This window comes from Peromyscus californicus, unplaced genomic scaffold, assembly GCF_007827085.1.
Source record: "Peromyscus californicus insignis strain IS unplaced genomic scaffold, ASM782708v3 Scaffold_15__1_contigs__length_86483966, whole genome shotgun sequence".
Taxonomy (NCBI): domain Eukaryota; kingdom Metazoa; phylum Chordata; class Mammalia; order Rodentia; family Cricetidae; genus Peromyscus; species Peromyscus californicus.
In genome coordinates, this window is record NW_026294447.1 from 79,204,508 (window position 1) to 79,221,053 (window position 16,546).

Below are 16,546 nucleotides of genomic sequence, written 5' to 3' on the forward strand. Positions count from 1 at the left end.
AACATCCGAGCATCGATGGCAGCAGCCACGAGGTTATTAGCTGCAGTGATGGCGTGGATGTCACCCGTGAGGTGGAGATTAAACTACAAAAGAGCAGAAACCACAGCAGTCTCCAGCTGACCCTGCCTCCTCCCACAACCACCCGCGCTAACCCCCGTGGGTGCTGGCCGAAGCCCAGCTAGTGGACTGGCTCCTAAGCGGGCTTCTCTATGGAAAGCCAATGCCTGAAACCAGGCACGGCGGCTTATCCCTGTCACCCCAGCACTCAGGAGGCTGGCAGAGGACTGCCATCAGTTCAAGGCCAGCCTGGGCTATACAGCGAACACTGGAAACTATTTATTTGTTGTTTTAAAGAACAATGCCCAGCTGGCGATCTGTCCCTTGAAACATCTCCTCCCAAAGAAAGAATTAGCAGTTCTCCACAAAAGCGTCCAGAGAACGGAGCACACCCCTACCACTGAGGTCAGCAGAGGCTGCACAATCGAGAAGGAGCACAGACCGCTGCTCCCCTCAGGGTCCCTACATGTTCCTGTGTCACGAGGACTCTGGTGTTTCGGGACCACGCAGCATGTGTTCACCTGCTCAAAATGATTATCCCCACTGAAAGGCAGACCCCGAGACCAAGCTATTGTCACAAGTCCACAAATAAAGATGTTTTTGTCTAATGTGTTACTCCTGCCAAGAAACAAGTGGATTGTCCACTAGCATTCTAAAATAATAGTAATAAAAATAACAACAACAACAAAACCTCATCTCCGGAAGGGAAAAGCTATCATACAGAGTCAGGTCGAGTCAAGCCCTGGGTTTTTTTACCTCTTCCATAGGAATGACCTGGGAATAGCCACCTCCTGCAGCGCCACCTAGAGGACAGACCAAGGGTGGGGACTCAGGTTAACGCGCGGTTCCATAACTTGGAATCCAAAGACCAAACAAACCGGTTTCTGTAACTCCTAAGCATACTGTTTGTTTACTTTCTAGTCATTTGGACAGATGTGAGCTGGTGTTTTCTAATTTCCCTCACCGCACTAAAACACTTCATCATGTTCACGCCGAGCAGTCTCTCAATTGAAATCTGAGCGCAAATGACAAAACCATGAACGCACACATACATACCTACTTATTATCTTTAGAAATAGGTTCCCTGTGATTCCTAACATATTAAAAAAACCCAGGTGACAGTGACATAAAGGCAAGCCTGTTTAATTTCCTACTCTTACAAAGCTACTCTGGCTCCCAAAAAAAGGAATCTGGAAGGTCCACATCTAACCCAGAGACACCGACTCATCCAGAATAGAAGATATATATCAGAAAACAGCTGAGCTGCTGGAGCTCTGCTGGCCTGTGTGGCTAACAAAATGCTGGTCGAGATGTCCAGGGTGCCAGGGGATCAGGAAAGACAAATGTCAGCGTGAAGAACAGATTTGATCTTAGGGAGGAAGAGACCCTGCAAGGAGGGGAATTCAGCAAGAGGAAAAGGGAGCAATGGGCTCCCTAATCAGAATAAGGGGAAAGCTGCTACAGCCCAAAGGGGGTTGTTACACGCTCAAAGGCACGGCCCAGCGGCTCACACACATAATCCCGGTAGTCAGGAGGCAGGAAGATGGCAAAGTGGCCAGCCTGGGCTACACAGTGAGTTCCAGGCCAGCCTGAACTACCAGGAAAGACCTTGTCTCAAAGACAAAAAGGAAGGCAACAAACAGAAGAAGTCAAACCTGGCAGGAGGGAAGAGGTGTGCCTGTTGAGAACATTTGCATTAATTACTGGAACAAGCAGAACATGATACCTTGTCATCCAAGCCACCTCTAAGAACGTATTATAATTAATAAAAATCGTTTCAATTAAAAGAGTCTGTTTTGAAAGTAGAAGCAAACCTGTCTAGGGAAAATACAGAGGAGTCACGGGAGGAGGAAGAGGGGAGGAAGGGAGGGCATGGGGTGTGGGGCACGCAGTGCATATTTGTGTCAAGGTGTCCTTATGTAGCACAGCACCATGTACAACGAGTGGGCACAAAGAAAGCTAAAAACACGAAGCATGTTTGAGTGTGTAGCTCAGTGGCAGTGTTTGCCTAGCATGTGTGATGCTCTGAGTTGAATCCCAACCAATGCATGCAAAATAAACACTAAATAAAATAAATAAATAACCTGGAAAAGAGGAAGAAAAGACAGTAAAAGAGCATCATTACAAACCACGGCGAACAAAATCAGCAGGTTAAATATAGTTATCGATCCAGTGTTCTCACCTAATCAAAAGGGTCGTGTGCAGTGGCTTAGAGCTTGAAAGTGGCGTGAGGCAAGCGTTGCTGTGGTCTGAGTTATTAGCGGTTCTCGACCTTCCGAATGCAGTGACCCTTTCATACATTTCCTTACGTTGTGGTGACCGCCCCCCCCAACCATAAGATTATTTCACTGCTACTTCACAACTGTAATCTTGCTACTGTTATGAATCGTAACATAAATATCTGATATGCGACCCCACACAGCCGTAGGGGCTGATGCGACAGGTGAGCGGGAGGGGGGTGTGTGTGGGGGGGGTGCTTGCTGCCAAGCCTGACAACCAGAGTTTGATCTCTAGGATCCATATGGTAGAAAGAGAACAAATTAAGGAAGTTGTCCTCTGACCGCCACACGCAGGGTGTGGCATAAACACACTAAACAAACAAACAAACAAATGTAAAATGGTGCCTTTAACCAAGTTACCAATGAGGTCTCATTACTGCTGTCATAAAGCGGTGATGATATCATCTCACATGGGAAGAAAGAATGATGCATACACCAAGTGCTCAGCCCAATACCGAGCACAAAGCATACACTGAATGGGGTCAGGCTTTTCTCATTCTGTGGGGCTGGTCTGTTTCAATGGAAGCCTGGATCAGCAGCCATGAGCTCCTTTATTGCTACTGTGACAGCAGAGTGGATGTCAGGGTCAAATAAAAGCCCTTTGAACTCCATTTTACACGTCCTTGACAATCCCTGTGTATACCGAAAGTCGTATGTCTTGGGGGTACCGATGAAAGCCTTCCTCAAATGCATCACAATACAAATGTCTGAAGTGAATACTCCAGCTGTCTACACAAGCTGAAGCCTCCATAAGCGACCATGGGTAAAGTCAGTCTGCGAGGACTAACGGAAGGGCAGGGAGGCAGGTCCCTCTGGCCACAAGTACCTTTTATTCCAAAGGTGGGGCCCTGAGAAGGCTGTCGCACACACGCAAAGACATTCTGATTCAGGTGGGCGCCGAGGGCTTGCACCAGCCCAATTGTGGTGGTACTTTTCCCTTCTCCCAGGGGTGTCGGAGTTATTCTTCAAGAAGAGAGCAAAAGACCATAGAATTAATGTCACTCGAATCACTGGACGCTCTAGAGATAACTCCTTACATAAATGAGAAGAAAAAGAGGCTAGAGAGATGGCTTAGCAGCTAAGGGCAATTGCTGCTCTTCAAGAGGACTGGGTTTGGGGCCCAGCACCCATGTACCTAACAAGCCACCTAGGCTTGCAGTCCCCTATAACTTAGCCCCAGGAGAATCCTATATGCTCTTCTGGCCTCTGCAGACGCACGTGTGAGCACACACACATACACACACACACACACACACACACACACACACAAAATATAAAGAAAAAAAAAAAGGAACAGAAACCCTGAGAGACCTTTTTCTGAGACTTGTTGTGATTTTCAAAAACTTAAAAACAAAAAACTGGGTCTACCAGATGACTCCACCACATCAAAGCCTTATCCTGAGTTCTATCTGGAACCTTTATAAAGGTGGAATGAAAGAACCAACTCCGCAAAACTGTCCTTCAACTTCCACACAAGCAGCCCTACGTGCATGTATATGTATGTACACAATAATGCGACTTAAAAGAACTTTAGCTCTACTCACTATAAGAAAGAAATATAATTGACACTTGACTCTGTTATCCTGTGATTTTAAAGTTCTTTTTATAAAAATTTACTTTCTATTTCATGTGTATGGGTGGTTTTGCCTGGATATGTACACGCATCACACGCTTGCAGTGCCTGTGGAGGCCAGAAGAGGGCATCAGATTCCTCGGGACTGGAGTTACAGACAGGTGTGAGCCTCCACATGGGCACTGGGAACTGAACCCGGGTCCTCTGGAAAAGCAGCCAGTGCTCTTAATCACTGAGCCATCTCTCCAGACCCCCCCCCCACTTTTATTTATTTTATTTATTTGTTCTTATTTATGTGTATGAGTGTTTGCCTGCATGCATGTAAGTGCACCGTATGAATGCCTAATGTCCTCGCTGCTAATGAGGCCATCAGATCCCCTAGAATTGCTTCTTTAGGAGTCTATGGGCACCTCCCACCCCAACACACACTCACTCACATGCACTCATAAATTAAAGAAATAAAACCTTAGACAAGAGATCTGGGTGGTGGTGGTGCACGCTTTAAATCCCAGCATTCTGGAGGCAGAGGCAAGCTGATTTCTGAAATCGAGGCCAGCCTGGTCTACAAAGAGAGTACCAAGACAGCCAGGGCTGTTACACAGAGAAATCCTGTCTCAAAAAACAAAACAAACAAACAAACAAGCAAAAACCACCACCAACAAAAGACTGAGCTAACCGCTCTTCCACATACGTGTCCTAAGTGTAAATGCCACCGCTGCTGATAATGGATATGCCGCTTGCTGGCAACGGGACATACGTACCCAGTCACTACCACGTATTTCCCATCGGGCTGGTGCTTCAGGCGTTCTAGTGCTGAGAGCAAGACTTTGGCCTTTGTTTCCCCGTATAATTCCACCTCCTCTGTGAGGAGCCCAATTTCTCGGGCCAGGTTACAGATGGGCTTTGGTTTGCAAGATCGTGATATATCAATGTCACTTTAAAAACACAAGGATGGGTGTCGATCTTTAGTTACTGCCTTGAATTAACCCCACTAGTAACAACCTCCCCCACCACCCATCTACTGCTGTCAGTAGAAGCAGCCATGGACCCACAGTACCCAGCAGTTAAAGCCCGACCAGCCACAAAGGAGTTCTAACCAAGGGCATTTCATTCTCACCTCGGAACAGGGGTCTTGAGGCTCAGCTTGTTATACTGAATTGTCCACTTTCCTGGCTTAAACTTCTGCAAGAAACGCTGTGCGCTCTCTACAGTGCTCTGGGCAAAGGGACAGACATGGAGATTGGAGAGTTCAACAGTCTGACTCCACAATCAGGTAAAAGGCCCAGTTCATCACAGTTGAGTCCCCAACTGAACCGGTTCATGATCACCCTTGTAAAACACCTCAACTAGGGATGAGTGAGGAGGTGCCATGCTCTGGGGCTTCTGTCTCACCCACATCAGCAAGCGGGTACCAGGCAGTGTGTCTCCACTTCAGGCTACATCCCAAAGGCTGTAGAAAGGGCGCCGCTTCCTCTGCTAATGTGACAGATACCATTTCTTTGTCCTCTCACCCCGTTTCCCCTCAGCAGACTCCATCTGCGCCTAACTTCTGAGCAGGTCTTAAGCGGTGTCTTCGGGACAATCAGAACTTCCCGTACCCTACCTGCATCAGCATTGCCACGGTCATGGGTCCCACACCACCGGGGACAGGTGTGATGAAGCTCGCCCGCTCCTTGGCCTCGTCATACGCCACATCGCCCACAACTTTCTTTCCGTTTGGTTTTGTATCATCTGGTTTGGAAGAGAAAGGGGAGAAAAAAGCAAAGGCCGAGAGTCACAACCAGGCTGTTAATCTCCAACTTTAGTGATTAACTATGGCAATTTGGTTGCCCCTCACCCCAGAAAAAAGGTCTACGTAAAATGTAAGCGTGCATTAGTCCCGCAAGGCTCAAGTGTCTACTTTAATTAAAGCTGCTGGACAGGGCCAGGCGCAGTTCAGTGGGAGAACACTGGTCCAGCATGCGTCAGGCCCTGGATTCTATCCCTAGCACCAATGTGAAATGGATGGCAGGTGTTCTCTATTTTCTAGGGAGAAAATTATATTCTCCCAAAGACCTCATGAGATGTGTAAATGGCAAGGAATGAAAATTAAAATAATTTAAAAGTAAACAAATTAAGATAAATCCTTTTTAAAGGGGGCTTTTCAGAGCCCAGAGAATCCTTTTGTAGTCTCCGGTGATAAATAAAATATGTGTTTTATTCTTAAAACTGACGACCTTTTAAAATGTTAATTTGCCAAGGCCTACAAAGGAATTTTTTTTTTTTTTTTTTTTTAGGTATACAAAGCTCCAACTATGTCACAGCTGCCAGATACGGTTTCTACAGCAACTGTCAGCAGTTAGTGAGCTCCAGGCAGAAGCTGAAGGAACAATTCAACATCCCGTTCCAAAGACAGCAGTTACTTAAATGCTTGCTCAAGGCAAAGAATATAATTACACTTCCCTTAAAAGGACCAGAACTACAAATCTCACCAGCAAAGAATAGTTATTCAAGGGAACAAACGCAGTGATGCACCATTGCTCACTCACACAAAGAGCATCCTACACCCTGCTCTGGTGCCCTTCCAGGCTATGCAGGGGTGGGGGGGGCAGGCCTAGACACTTAAGTCACCCCCGGGAGGGTCTGGTAGAATCGTAGCCACACTGCCACTTCTCTTTGAGGGTGTCTCTGTGGCCAAGAGGAAGTTTTCAGATGTAGCCAACAACAAAACAACCCAGAACCAAGAAGCCCTCTCACCAACTGCCCTCTGCCCTCGGAGGCTCCTCGTTACCTGTGGTCCGAAGATGCAAAGGCCTGATACACAACTGCTCGCAATTTTTTAGCTGCCGAGAGGCTAAAGCGGCACACTGGGACAAGAAAGATTCTCCTTGTCATCCTCAAAGCCATTTCAAAATGCTAAGGAGGTGGGAAGGATGGTTCATAAAGCAAAAGCAGAGCCATGGGAGCCACACCGGCTGAGTGAGTCAGAGCCCCAGAACCCACGTAAGACGCTGCATCCCTGTCGTTCCAACACTTCTAGGGTGAGGTGGAGACAGGAAACCAGGGGGCCAGCTAGTCAGTGGTATACAGAACAGAAGAAAGAAAACCACTCACCAAGGTGAAGGCAATAACCAGTTCCAGGAAGTTAGCCTCTGACTTTCACACACACCCAGAGCCTGTACACACCGACCAAACACTGTAAGAGCTGACTCAGTGACCTGCTGCCGGAGGGACAAGAGCCTCACAGATAATGTGTGGTCAGTGGGAAAGGAACCACTTATCAGCACTTCGGTTATCCATTCCTAACCCTAGACTCTCTCTGTCAATGGAAAGGTCCAAGCATAGAATTCAATGGAGTTTGATCTTGACATTTAATTTGGAGACCCCTAACTAAAGAGGCCAGTACAGAAGCTATTATACTGGGTGAGTGCAGATTAGATCTAGGCATGATAGGGAATCCCTTCTTTTCATATCCCTTCTAAATAAAACATCAGCGCTTCTCAAATTACTTTTTCTAGTAAGCCAAGCAGGAAAAACACATTCGTAAGTTCTGACCAATACTTTCCTCACTCTGCTTGATTCCTAAAACATATCCTTTTGAGGTGACTGGAGATGTGGCTCAGTGGCAGAGCATTGGCCCTGAATGTGCAAGGTCCTGAGTTTGATTCCCCAACCCTGCAAATCAACATTTAAAAACTAGAAAAACAGATGCATTAATGTATGCATTAATTCATTCATTTGTAAAGCGATGTATTCCTTTTATCTTTGAGTGGATCACACAAACAATTCTTATCTTTTTTTAATAAGATAAAACCTAGAGTCTTGTGCTTGCTAAGCTCTTGTCCTACTGCTGAGATTCAATTCTCGAGCAAACAATTTAAAAAATAGGAAGCAAGAGGTGGCCCAGGGGTGGACTAGATTGCTTCATCAAATGAAGACATTCCAAAAACAGTCTTCAGGTCCTAAAGCCTACCTCTGGCCTATAACCCAGGGATTTTACCATTCTCAGAGGACAACACAGTCTGGCCTTACTAAAATTTATGTGCCCCTATGCCTAGGACTGGTGAAAATACTGATGATGACCTATGCTATTTCAGCATTTACACGAGAAATCAATGTTGAGAAATCAAAAGTGTCAGACATATCGACAGAATTCTACATCCTGACCCAGGTTGTCTTTGTTGTTGTTTTATCTCTAAAAAGTAAATAAACAAATATCTCCCTCTCCCTGAAGTAATATGGATCAAACCCAGTATATAACACAAACTAAGTAAACTATCACTGAGCTGTACCCCCAGCCCATGTTTTTCTTTTCTATCTCACAGCTCATCTTTTTTTTTTTTCCAGTTTTTTTGAGACAGGGTTTCTCTGGAACTCCCTCTGTAGACCAGACTGCCCTCGAACTCACAGAGATCTGCCTGGCTCTGCCTCCAGAGTGCTGGGATTAAAGGCGCGCGCCACCACCGCTCGGTTTTTTTGAAACGCCCATAGTAGTTTATGATCCAGCGATGTATGGAGACTGAGCTTAGATGTCACATTGCAAGTGTTCACAGTGGGGAGATCAGGAGAGCAACTTCTTCCGCACCCGTTGGATAATTACACCCAGAAAATGAGTGATCAATTATGAGCTACTGTCTTAAAAGCGAGGCCGAGTGGGAGGGAGGTTAGAAACAGGGAGAACTTGACAGTGACTAATGCTCCTGGCAGCTCAGTGTCTGCATTTTAAACTTCAGATGGGAAGCGAGAACAAGAAAAAAATTATCCTTGCTGCAGCTCGCCTCAAGAATGGATCTGAGTGTTAGTGTCAGAAGGCAGGGTGCAGGACAAGGCAGCAACGAGACCACCGAGGAGCTGACTGCGGACACAGGACACAAGGCACACCCGAAACGCCAAGTGCTGCGCGACCAGAGCAAGGCGAGAAGGGTTTTCAGAAGACAAAGGTCATCCCTGGGTGACAGGAAATCAGATATGGCTTAGGAAGAACTGGCACAGAGAAGAGGAAGCTATTTAAATTCCAAATACAGAGGAGGGTGGTTGCTGGTATAGTTCAATGGGGGAGCACTTGCTTAGCGTGTACATGGTCCTGTGCTTAGCATGTACAACCACAAAATGAATGAATGAATGAATGAATGAATGAATAGGTGGAGCCCACAACTGGGCCATACTCACTCACAGAGCCTAAGGCCTGCCACAGCACTCAATGCACTGAAGTAGTTACTGAGTTAGTAACTGTTCCTTTCATCAGTTAGTGCGCGCGCACACATATATACGTAATACACGCACATATGTATATGTATATGTATGTGTGTGTATGTGTGTGTGTGTGTGTGTGTGTGTGTGTGTGTTCGTGTTCCTGTACTGTTCTTGGAAATTCTTTTGAAAGAACAACGTGCCGCACGCACAGACAGGAGATATAAAGGAGATGGTTCAGTGGGTAAAGGCGCTTGCCACCGAATTTGATGCTGGAAGTTCAAACCTGGTAAGTGGGGGTTACCAACAGACTAACAAGCAAGTAGTGTCGTTAGTTAGCATGGACACAAGTGACAAAGGTGTGGTTCCTGTCCCAAGAAGGAAGAAGCGGGACAGAGAAGGGTGGCCCAAGAGTTCATCAAGCCACTCGGGATGGCAAACGATTTAAAATTCATGAACTGTTGAGGTGTGGTGGTGCTCGCCATTAATCCTAGCACCCTGGAGGCAGAGGCAGGCAGATCTCTGGGAGTTCAGGGCCACCCTGGTCTATATAGTGATTTCTAGGACGGCCATGACTACAGAGTGAGACCCTGTCTTAAAAACAACCTCACTGACTGTTTAGCAGTACTTTTCCATTCAATATTTTTGGATCACAGTTGACCATGAGTAACCGAAACCAGGGAAAGCAAGATCATCAATAAGGGAAAACTAGTGTAGCACATCATTTTCGTCTATCTGTTGCCGCTGTTAAAATAAAGGGTGACTGTTACATGAAGGTAGAACAGCAGCCAGATGAGCACACCCACAGTCCCAGCATTCAGGAGGCCGGCACAGGACAACCGTGAATTCAAGGCCAGGTTTGACTATAGGAGGAGACTGTATCTCAAATAAATAAACAGACAGACAGACAGACAGATAAACAGACAAACAAGCAAGCAGTAATACACCTGCCTCCTCGTCCACTCTCTCTGGACTAAGTCAAATGAGGACAGTATAGAACAGTGGGGAGCCATACCTCTGACCCCAGCTCACAAACGGGACAGCTCACAAACGACAACTACTCACCTCCTGACAAGGCCCGTCTCACTAAGCCCCGGTACTTGACATAACATGAGGTAGGTCTGAAGTTTTCCCGCCCCAGCACGACTCACCGGGAACGTAGTTGATCCCACAGTCTATGACGACAGCCCCGGGCTTGATCCACTCCCCTTTCACCATCTCAGGCTGCCCCGTTGCAACTACCAGAATGTCTCCTTTATTTACCTAGGGGAGGGGAGGGGAGCAAGACTTCAGGAACTCAGTAATCACACACACACACACACACACACACACACACACACACACACACCTAGAAGTGGAAAGGAAAAGCCTGAGCTGTGGTATTAAATCTTGAGTTATCAACAACACTTTCAGGGATCCTGGCTAAGGCCTCCAATGCAAAGCACAGAGCCGTTGCTGACCCACCCCATGCTGGGCTCAGTCCTGTAACGCCAGAAGCCCCCTTTCCTAGTTATTTCCCCTAACGGGAAAGGCAATGAGAACCTGTGGGGGCTGGGGGAGCACAGGTCTGGAGCCAGACTCAGGACAACGTTCCTGGTTATGTAACCCTGGAGAAGGCACTCTCTTTTCTGGGATTCTACCACCGTCACCACAGAACGGTTTAAGAATACTAAAGAGGGGGTGACAGGCCTCCATCTTGTTCTCTGCCCACATACAAAACTACACCACTCACAAGGACATGGCCGTGCGAATGAACATTCTTGGATCAGGAATACAGCGTTCAAAACAAGCCGCTGGAGCTAAGGATGTAGCTTAGTGGTGAAATACCACCCTCCTGTAAGGGGTTCAACTCAGCCTAACCACAAAAACAACACTAATAAAGCAACGGAAAACAGGCAGCTGAAGATGCCCACAACCTCTTCTCGAGTGCCTCCATCCCCACGGGCCAACAACATCATGCCTGGGTGATCTGCACATGACGTAATTTCACTGCCTGGCATTATTCCCTGCATAATACTGCTAAACCCTATGTGCCAAGGGGCAGAGTGGTGTAGAAAGTACATGGTCAGAATGAGCTGGATAAACAAATGTGGGCAAGTTCGTGATCTGAATGTGTTCCTTCCTCCTATAAAGTGAGACCAGAAACACAGAGTAGTTGCTGGGGCTAAGGGAGAGAATGTACCCACGCACGCAGGTTGCCTACTGTACTCTGGACCTCCTACCTCTTTGTCCAGATTGGCAGTCTTGGAGTGGCAGGTGGTCACTGTGGCATTGTTCCACAGAAGCAGGTCATGCATGGGGGCACCAACTATTTTACTCCGCCCAACCACCACAGCGTGCCTGCCGGCAATCTGCACCCCTGGAAGAAAAGCCAGCAGGCATCAGAGGTGGAGAAGCAGCTGCCCTCCCTCACACACGCCACCCGAATGGGAGACAGAGCCTAAGCGCCTAGGAGCAGATTCTTTGCAACATAACAGAAGTCTTCCTAAGAACGCTCCCTCGGCCATCACATCCTCAGTTCCAGGCACAGTCTGGGACTTGGACACTGTCCTTCCTGCAGTGGAGTTTGGAGATCTGCTTAGGCCGAGATCTGTTCATTGAGTCATAAGGGAGTGGGAAGAAATCCTACACTCAAAAAAAGAAACCTCGACACACAGCTAACGGCCATATGGAAGTAGTTATCAGATTAAACTACATGAGCAAAATAGTCAAGAAAACTATGGTGTATGGAACAGGGTCACAGCATTGGAGGAAATTAGATTAGTATCAGTGAGGCTTTCCAAAGTTGGCGAATGTATTCATACAGTTTCTCATCCAAAGTTCTGTCTGGCTTAGGGCCGGAACCACAGGGTTATTTGCAGGGAAGTGATAATGGGAACTGTAAGTGATGGGAAAACCTTTTTGCTGACTCAGCACTTACGCTTCTGCCACAGCATCAACACCTCCCCACCCCAGTGCTGGGGACCAAACCCAAGGCCTCAGGCATGGGCTCTTCCACTGAACTATACCCTGAGGCTTGTTTTTATTTTGAGATACTCTCAGTTGCCTGCTTTAGCCCTGATCATTCTCTCCATAGCTCAGCCTTGAACTCACGGTCCTGCCTCATGGATCACCAGGCCCACTCTACTAATGTGCTTTTTCGGCACTGATACCTGCTGTCCCACAGAGGTGACGCGTGCTCTACCTCAGCCCTGGTCTATGAGATGCAGCCCATGACTGTGAGAAAAGAGCAGGGTGGGAGCTGTGTGGGGTTACCAGGAGGGGGCTGAAAGGGAGCTGCCCACACAGAAGGAAGGAGAGAGTTCGGCAACACTCTGCCCGGCCACCATATCCCATCAAGGCTAAAAAGCTATGAACCTTTGCTTGAGGCAGCTTGAGAGTTAAACCACATCTCTCAATAATAATACTCTGACATCTCATCATCAATAATCAATGTCATCAGAAGGCCAGCACTTAGAGAATGTCAGTGCTGTGACTATCCAGACTAGAATTGGAGTCCTCACAGTTTGAAACGATGAACAGGTGCATTGGTGGGTTGGAGGCGTGGCTCCACTGTAGAACAGCCGACTAGCATGCCGGAGTCCCTGGGTTTCATCCCCAGCACTGCAAACCAATCACTATCAATCAATCATCTTACTGTACCAGTGAGGATTCAGCAGAGAGCTGAAGCTACCTTAGGGCTCCAGTGGCTTCACTTGTGAGACACTGGGAAGCCACAGCTGCTGTAGCTCATGAGAGTCGTTTCTATAAAGCTGTAATAAACATTGGCTAAACAACTGGAAGAATATAAATTGTAGGTCTGAACTGTCACAGCTGGGCCAAGGCCACTGGCTCGACCGTTGCTGGCCAAGAGCAGACAACTTTCATTACTAACGCTGGCCAAATGCCTCACTTGAAACTTCTAACCTACTTCTTTCTAACAGGACTCATTTCCTTGCAAAAAATAAACTCTGCTAAAAGTATTCATGATGGAACTAAAATACGAAGGTACTAGCTATATAATAAAGTAATGTAGGGCGACTGTTCACGAGATCCGTTCCAGCCATCTGTCTACTGCTGGAACCACGGTAGGGACTTGGTGCTGGCTCCAGGGACAGGAACTTACACTTCTGCACTCTGAATTCTTACAGTCATTTAGGATTCCCACCCCACCCACCTCGACACAAAATAACTTGCTTCGAACGCACATAAGCCTGGCTTCAGATCTTGGTTCTGTTATCTCAAGACAGAAACCCTCTCCGGCCTTTTGTCTGTTCGCTTATTTTTGTTTTTAGTGCAGGGAACTGAACCTTAGCCCTTGGTTTTGAGACAAGTTCTCATGTATCCAGGATGGCCTCAAACTCATGATCTTCCTTCCAAGTTCTGGGATTACAGGTGTTTTTGCAAGTAGGCTGGCTCTGAGCCTGTTTCCTCACTGTTAAACAACAGCGTGCATACTCCTCAGGGCTGGGGAGAAAACGGAGCATTTTCTTCAGCTTTTTTTTTTTTCTTTTTGTCAATCAAGCCCATTTCCCTACGGCCCACTTCCTCTGTCTTGCCATGTATCTAGAAGGCTCTCAGGAAACGGCGCCCTCCTGTTGCTGGTTCTGCTCCTTTTTACCTGTCTCTTTGATGAGCTCCAAGCATCCTTTGGGTGTGCACGGGATGAAGCAGTCACTGAGATCACCTCTGGCGAGTTTCCCAGCGCTGATGCTAGTCAACCTAAAACAAAGCCGTCAAAATAGGGAAGAAGGAAGGAAGCCTCTGCTCGTCAAAAACAAATGTGGTATGTCTCCAGAAGAGAAGTGTAGTAAACAAACCGGTGGGTAGCACCTACCCATCCACATCCTTGTCGGGTGCGATGGCGTTGATGACTGCTTCCGTGTTGATGGGGGTCTCCGAATCCAAAGGCAGCTGCACTATGAACCCATGCACAGTGGAGTCTTCGTTCAAGGAGATGACATACTTTAACACCTAAAACAAGTGTCACTTTGAATTTGTTTACCACACACATGTTGAAAGGGGGAAGAGAGGGATAGGAAGAAGAACCTGTGTCTTCTGTCTGCAAAGTGTATCTCACCCCTCAATTTCCACTAAAGAGGCAGACAGGGAGGCACCTCAGCACGCTCGTTCCCACACTCACCTCAGACTCGGTGGACGTTCTCGGTAACTTAATGTGAGTAGCTTTGATCCCGATCTGCAGAAGCAAACACAGGAACCAGGTAAGGGCCTGAGACGGGGCCTGTTTCTTTGAAGGACCGTGACTAGGACACAGGAGGGCCAGGCGTCGTTTCACCCGGGTGTGGAGGAGAACCAGGCCAGAGCACCACTCACTCGTCACCAGCGCACTCAACATCACCCCACATCCACTCACCCGCCTCTCTGGGAAGAAAAGCAAGGAGAAGCACACGGGAGAGCCAGCTGTGCTGGGTCAGCCGACTCTGACCTGCTCCACAGTTACATTAGGGTCTGCGGGTGGCAGAGGGGAGGGGGTCCCCAACAGGATGTGGGCCGGGGGTGGTGTTCTGGCTTTACCTCTTCAGCAGCTTTCAGCTTCACATTTATATAAAGATTGGAATCATCTCTGTCGCCAACCTGGAATAATAAATAGATGCAAATCAGACGGTTAGGGAAAGGCAAGGTGTACAGAGAAACTTCTGCAGCTTTAGTTTGGATAAAACGCCTGTTGGAGCCGTGGCACTCTTGATGGAGAGAACTTTTATGGAATCAAAGGAAGCCGGGGGCAAATACAAGTGGCTGTACTCTGTACCCTCTAACCATGGGCTCATACAATCCCATGGACAATGCCAAGAGGAAAAATATGTCAAGCTGGAAGCAATGACGTGGACCTGCAGTTTCAAGCTACTCAAGAGGCTGAAGCAAAAGAGGTGTTTAAACCCATCAGATAACGGCCAGCCTGGGCATAAGAATGACTCATCTCTAAAAAAGGGGGTGGGGGTGGGGTTGGAGAGATGGCTCAGAGGTTAAGAGCTTGGCTGCTCTTCCAGAGTTCCCGAATTCAATTCCCAGCAACTACATAGTGGCTCACAACCATCTATAATGAGAACTGGTGCCCTCTTCTGGCATGTGGGCACACATGCAGGCAGAATATTGCATACATAATAAATAAATAAATCTTTAAAATAGAAAAAAAAATATATAAAAAACACAAAAAAGGGGAGGGTATGTACCTGCTACTGCACTGTACCTGAACTGTAAACAAGGCAGAAGTGTTAGAGGCTACCAGAAATGGGGGTTACTTAGAACAGGCCAGGTAATTGAAACTGAGAAATTATCATCAGTCCAGAAAGACACCAGACACCGCACACCCTCCTCCTACCCCCTGGGGCAGTGGAAAACACTCATGTTCAGCTACACTGCGGTGAAAACTGTTAGAACTGTTAGTTAGCTTATACAGAACAGGACCAGGGGAGAGGGCGAACCGTGCCCACCTCCCAGCAGTCAGTGTGGGAGCCGCTGTACCCTTTGAACCCTGACCCCGCTACACCGTATCTGTTTTCATCCTGACCATGTTACAGTTCTTTGCTGCAATCAGCTATCTGTAAAAATCTATTTCACAAATGTTTTCCCGTGTTCTGGTGGTCAACACCACTTTGCAGAAGAAGTTTTGCTTCTCTCCACACTGGGCAAAGTCCTGGTTAAGTGAAGTCCTCCGCACAGGCCCCAGGCTGATGGACACTGGTCTTCATAACATTTCCAGAACTTTCCGTGTGGATAGCCTGATGTTGCCCTGGGATCTCCCAGCTGCCCTGAGTCCCAGCTCTGGTTGTCCCATATTCGCTTGGTTCTCAGCTTTGCTGACTAATTTGAACTTCAAAGGAACTAGGAGAACTAGGAGAGTCCTGTAGGAGAGCTTGAATCTTGGAGGTTTAGCTTTGCTTTTTGGTCCTGCCTCCTGCGTGCTAGACAAGTGCAGAGCCTGCATCCCCAAGCTCTGAGCCTCTCACAGAGGAGCTGGTTACATAATGAGAGACTAGATGCAAGAGTGTTTGAAGAACATTCAATTCTTGACTGGCGGTCAAGTGGGTGGCTGGTAGACCGGTCCCCCAGAACACAGCTTAATCCTCATATGATTTGTCAAGAACGTTACTTAAGCATTTCATCCTCAGTGCTAATCCCTTCCTGCAAAGGGGTTGTGCATCACACCACCAGGAAGACCCAACAAGACAAAACTAAGCCAGATGTGGTGCACACCTGTAATGCTGGCACCCAGGGGGCTGAGCCAAGAGGGAGATTGGTATGAGTTTGAGATCAAGTTGGGTCTCATGTTGCCCAAACTGGCCTAGAATCTTTTATGTAGCCAAAGCTGGCTCTGAGCCTCCTGCCTCTGCCTCTCACAAGCTGGGATTATAAAGGCTGGTTCAACTCCTTTGCAAATGGTTTTTATAATGGGCCAGACAGCACGTATGTTAGCGTTTGTTTTTTTTCTTTTCTCTTTAAGACAGGGTCTCACCGTGCGGTCCTGGCT

At 47.4% G+C, this 16,546-nt stretch overlaps 1 protein-coding gene across 3 annotated transcripts in view; it reads right to left on the minus strand.

Annotated features, from left to right (window-relative positions):
* The window catches only part of Mthfd1 (methylenetetrahydrofolate dehydrogenase, cyclohydrolase and formyltetrahydrofolate synthetase 1), a 74,128-nt gene that overhangs the window by 30,256 nt on the left and 27,326 nt on the right, over positions 1–16,546 (minus strand). For 2 of the 3 annotated variants that reach the window (XM_052739549.1, XM_052739550.1), the window contains 12 exons: positions 14,593–14,652; positions 14,201–14,254; positions 13,895–14,031; positions 13,679–13,779; positions 11,301–11,437; positions 10,230–10,341; positions 5,513–5,640; positions 5,027–5,124; positions 4,671–4,844; positions 3,163–3,299; positions 814–860; positions 1–83 (listed from right to left, as the gene is read on the minus strand). The exon at positions 1–83 is cut by the window's left edge and continues 25 nt beyond it. In XM_052739549.1, the coding sequence (XP_052595509.1) occupies positions 1–83; positions 814–860; positions 3,163–3,299; positions 4,671–4,844; positions 5,027–5,124; positions 5,513–5,640; positions 10,230–10,341; positions 11,301–11,437; positions 13,679–13,779; positions 13,895–14,031; positions 14,201–14,254; positions 14,593–14,652 (1,268 nt within the window). Of the gene's footprint in view, positions 84–813; positions 861–3,162; positions 3,300–4,670; positions 4,845–5,026; positions 5,125–5,512; positions 5,641–6,679; positions 8,178–10,229; positions 10,342–11,300; positions 11,438–13,678; positions 13,780–13,894; positions 14,032–14,200; positions 14,255–14,592; positions 14,653–16,546 lie in introns of those variants that run through there. The other variant, XM_052739551.1, reaches the window with a different exon arrangement.